Source organism: Echinops telfairi, unplaced genomic scaffold (genome assembly GCF_000313985.2).
Source record: "Echinops telfairi isolate 266 unplaced genomic scaffold, ASM31398v2 ScPeMD7_5;HRSCAF=22, whole genome shotgun sequence".
NCBI lineage: Eukaryota > Metazoa > Chordata > Mammalia > Afrosoricida > Tenrecidae > Echinops > Echinops telfairi.
Genome location: NW_022103901.1, coordinates 44,838,019 through 44,842,874, shown reverse-complemented (window position 1 = coordinate 44,842,874; position 4,856 = coordinate 44,838,019). Strand labels below are relative to the sequence as shown.

Below are 4,856 nucleotides of genomic sequence, written 5' to 3'. Positions count from 1 at the left end.
TTTGCTTATGCCCCCATTTGTCTTAAGCAATCGTATCTGGGAGGTGAACACAATGATAAGATTTTTTTTTTCTTTGATGCCTGATAACTGATCCCTTCCGCACCTCGTAATCACAGACTGGTGTGCTTCTTCCATGTGGGCTTTGTTGCTTCTCAGCTAGATGGCCGCTTGTTTACCTTCAAGCCTTTTTAAGACCCTAGACGCTATATCTTTTGATAGCCAGACTCCATCAGCTTTCTTCATCACATTTGCTTATGCACCCGCTTAGTCTTCAGCGATCATGTCAGGAAGGTGAGCATCATGAAATGCCACTTTAATAGGACAAAGTATTCTTGCATTGAGGGAGTACTTGAGTGTAGGCCCAATATCCACCTGCTACTTTAATACTGAACCTATAAACATATGCACCTAAATCTATTTCCCCATCCTGATATATAAATATATTTACATATGTACATCCCTATATTTAGACCTCTATAAATGCCTTTTGCCTCCTAGCTCTTTCCTCTGCTTCTGAAATTGCACTCAATTTTTTAACAAATTCATCTCTAATCATAAATCAAACAATGTCTTTGGCCACTGGCAACAGTAAATCTTCAGCAATGATGTGAGGTGACATTATGGGGGTTGTAATCAACGTCTCAAAGTAAAAAGATGTGAATTGTTGAATGAAAAGCCAATTTACTTAGTAAACTTTCACCCAAGTCAGTATATACATGTATGTGTATTTATATATGTGGATTAGTGTATGCTTTGCTGTGTATATTTTCAAAAACCACAACAAAATATTTTTTTTAAAATCAGTCTTCTAGTGATTACTGACAGAATTTACATTCAATATTATCTTCTCTTCAGTCTGTCTTGAAATTATGTGAATTATATTGCTCTTAAGATATCTCTAGCGTACTCGCTTCGGCAGCACATATACTAAAAATTGGAACGATACAGAGAAGATTAGCATGGCCCCTGTGCAAGGATGACACGCAAATTCGTGAAGCGTTCCATATTTAAAAAAAAAAAAAAAGATATCTCTAGCTGTGTATTTAAAAGAAAGAGAAATATAAAAAATCCAGAGATTTGCACAATTTTATTTGAAAGCAAAAGATGTGTGGATATGGATAATGCTGCAAAAGAAACCATCCTAGTATTTAATGTTTTCTGGGTTAATATGGAAATGAAATTCGATTAAAACGATATTAAAAAGTATTAAATAATTGTATTTTTTATTTAAAATCAAAGTGGAAAATTATAGTAATTTCTGCTGAATAAGATTTGGTAGCACATGAGCAATAGCTATTGCTACTTCTCATATACTCAGACTCAAAACTCATTCCCATGGAGTCAGTCTCAACTCACCAGGACCCTGTGGCACAGAGCAGGTTTCTGAGACTGTTACTTTTAATGGGGTAGAAAGCCCCTCGTCTTTGACCATGTTATTAGCAGCCCAACCTATAATCACAATGCCAACAAAACTCCTGCTCATATCGATTTAAAAATATTTAGGAAAAATATTAATATTCCACCCCATATTTTCTCATTTCCTCTTCTATGATTTCTACTCCAACCAAACCCAGACTCACTCCCAACTTACAGTGCCCTTATAGAACAGGGTAGAACTGCCTCTGTGAGTTTCTGAAACTGTAACTCTTTATAGAAGTTAAAAGTCTTGTCTTTTTCCTGAGGAGCAGCTACTGGTTTTGAACTGCTGACCCTTCAGTTAGCAGCCCAATGTGTAACCACTAAGTCACCAGGGCTCATTCTATGATTTCTACTAGCTACATATCTTTTTAAAGATATTCAACTAGTAGCTTGCTAAATTTATAATAAGCTTCCAAATTAAACATGATTTTGCATTTCTGGTTTTTTATGTGATGCCCCATGTGAACCATGGGGATTTCAGATATGGAAACTATATTATACCCATGTATTATGATAGACAGATCCCCTACTATCAAAAAGGTTGGACCCCCTCAATTTCTCTGTAGGAGAAAGAAATGGCAGCCTGCTACTGGGCCTTGGAGGCGATTGTGACTCGTCATTGACCCTGTGTAGGGGCTGTAAATCTTTGCTGAAGCAGATAACCTCATCTTTCTCCTGCGGAGTGGCTGGTGGTTTTGAACTACTGACATGCAGCCTATGAGTAATCTACCACACCACCAGGGCTCCTTGGAAATCCTATGAACAGTTCTACTCTGCCCTACAGGATCAGTATGATTCAAAAGCAACTTCACAGGGGCTTTCTTTTTATTTTTTTTAATCATTTTATTGGGGGCTCATACAACTCTTATTACTTATAATCCATACATCGATTGAATCGGGCATATTTATACATATGTTGCCTTCATTCTTTTCTAGACATTTACTTTCTATTGAGCCCTTGTTATCAGCTCATGTTTCCCCCCTCCCTCCCTTCCTCCCACCGTCATAACCCCCTGATAGGTTGTACAGTGTTATTCATCTCACACCAACTGCTGTCTCCCTTCCCTCGTGTTTTTGTACTTCCCCCTGGAGAGGGGTGCGTGCTTATATGTCAATCATTGTGATCAGTTCCCCCTTTCTCCCTTCCTTCCTCCTACCCTTCTGGTATCACTATTCCCATTCCTGTTCTTGGATCCTGTGTGCCGTGAACTCCCATCTCTTATCTATAACTGTGTACATGTTCCGGTCGTCTGAATTGAGAAGCAGCACTGGGGTCATGGTAGTGGGGGGTGAGGAAGCCTCAAGGAACCAGAGGTATATACTGTGTTTCATCAATGCTTGACTCACCCTGGTTGACTCATCCCTTCCCTATGGCCCTTCTATGTGGAGATCGTTCCATTGTCTACAGCTGGGCTTTGAGGCTCTGCTCCAACCCCCCTCATTCTCAACAATATATGTTTTTGTTTGTTATGTGTCTGCTGATGCCTATTACCTGGTCCCTATGACTCCTCATGATTGTACCGGTGGTGTGCTTCTTCTGTGTGGACTTGTTGCTTCACTGCTGAATGGCGGCTTGTGTAACTTCAAGCTTAGAAGACCCCAGACGCTATATCTTTTAATAGCTGAGCACCATCTGCCTTTTTCACCACATTTGCTTGTGCACCCATTTTGTCTTCAGCGATTGTGTCGGGAGGGTGATCATCTCAGACTGCCGATTTGTTAGAACAGAGTGTTCTTGTATTGAGGGAGAGTGTATGAGCAGAGGCCCAAAGTCCACCCCCTACCTCAGTGTATTGCTGTATAAATATATGCACATGAGTCAATAACTCTATTTTTGTGGATTAATGTATTTACGTATGTACACCATTATAGTTATACCTCTATCCATTGCTTTGCTTCCTAGATCCTTCCTGTTTCCTTTTACCTTCCTCCTGCTCCTCTGTCACTTTCCCTTTATTTCGACTTTTGGTACCTCCTCTTAGCTAGTTTGCTATTGCTCTGACATCCCCACCCGCCTCATATCCCTATCTCTTCCTTGTTATTGACTCCAACACCCAAGTTGTTCCCTGTCCATGGCACTACCAGCTCACTACCCCCTTCCCCCACCGCCCTCACCTCCCAGGTGTCCCTGGGACCGTTGGTCCCGCTGCTCTCTCCTGGGGCATGCCTCCCGTGCCTATCCTATATAGGTAGGCACACCGACTGTGACATAGCCCAAACTAATATATATCAATTTTTAAAAGAGAAGAAATATACAAAAACCCCAGGGCTGTTCACTTGCCTTTATGCCTGTCCAGGAGCTGCCCCTCCCGGCCTGGAGCGCACCCTTGGGGGCTCCTCAGGGGCTTCATAGCTCTGCCTTGTTCCAGCTGCCGGTCTGGTTTGCTCCCTTCTTGGTTCGCTCCACTTTGGGGGGTTTAGACCACACTGCCTCCCTACCATGTGACCTCAGAAATGTCCTCTGTCGCAGTCTACAACAGTAAAGTAACAACCTGATATGTACTGTTGTTGGTTGCCCAGTCCCCTCTGTGTCCCATTAGCTCCCCGCAGGGACATCATCTTCCAGGTCTGGTGTGCCAGTGGGGTGTCCAATCTGGCTCTCTCTTTCTCTTCCTCCCTCCTGGCCTGCCTCCGTGTGGGCGTGGCATGCTGGCCCCTCTCCCCAACCTGTAGGTTCAGTGCTGCTCTCTGCCACACCCACTTCCAGGGAGGTGGTCAGTTTGGCTCTGCTTGGGACCAGCCCTGTAGCTCTTTTTTCATGCATTCTTCCACTTGACCACATTGTCCTCATGGTTTGGTGCACCGTGGTGGGGTCTGCATGCCCACTCCCATTTCTGTGGCGACAAGACCAGTGCTCTTCCCCTGGGTGGATTAGTGCCCTGCTCCCTCCCTCATCATTTCACTTTCACACACACCCTTTCTCCCTCCCCCTCCTTGTTTCCCCATTTCTATGTTGGACCAACATGCACCTCCTTGGGTTTGGTCCAACCTCCTCCCGACTCCCTGTATCTCAACCCGAATGTTATGACGTAGGTGGCTTCTCTTCTATATTCACAGGATTTTTCTTAAAAGAAAATGATTAAAAACCTGAAAATAACTTCTCTGTCTGCCTCTCTCCCTACCTGCATCTCTTATGTGAAGGCCTCGTTCAAGATCAAGAGAGAGTGGAGATGAACATGAACCAATTCAGGAGCGATTCTTCAGACCTCACTTTGTGCAGGCTCCTGGAGACCTGACTGTTCAAGAAGGGAAACTGTGCAGAATGGATTGCAAAGTAAGAGTTTGTTACTGCCTGCAAAGGAGTAGCCACACTTCTCCCCTGCTTCCCTGCACTTCCTGTTGGGGAAACCATGCCGCATCCATCTTTAAAGTGACATGCAGCTAAATGGGGAGGGTGGGGGGCGGGAGGAGTCAGTGAAATATATTCCTTTTATCAT

At 43.5% G+C, this 4,856-nt stretch overlaps 1 protein-coding gene and 1 non-coding gene across 4 annotated transcripts in view; both read left to right on the top strand.

Annotated features, from left to right (window-relative positions):
• Nucleotides 1-4,856, top strand: part of LOC101655982 (palladin) — a 69,459-nt gene that overhangs the window by 52,217 nt on the left and 12,386 nt on the right. For all 3 annotated transcript variants that reach the window (XM_030884362.2, XM_030884361.2, XM_045300166.1), the window contains one exon: nucleotides 4,561-4,693. In XM_030884362.2, coding sequence (XP_030740222.1) covers nucleotides 4,561-4,693 — 133 coding nt within the window. The remainder of the gene's footprint in view (nucleotides 1-4,560; nucleotides 4,694-4,856) is intronic.
• Nucleotides 904-1,011, top strand: LOC115868002. The gene has a single exon (XR_004045365.1). It is a non-coding gene; the product is annotated as a U6 spliceosomal RNA (small nuclear RNA).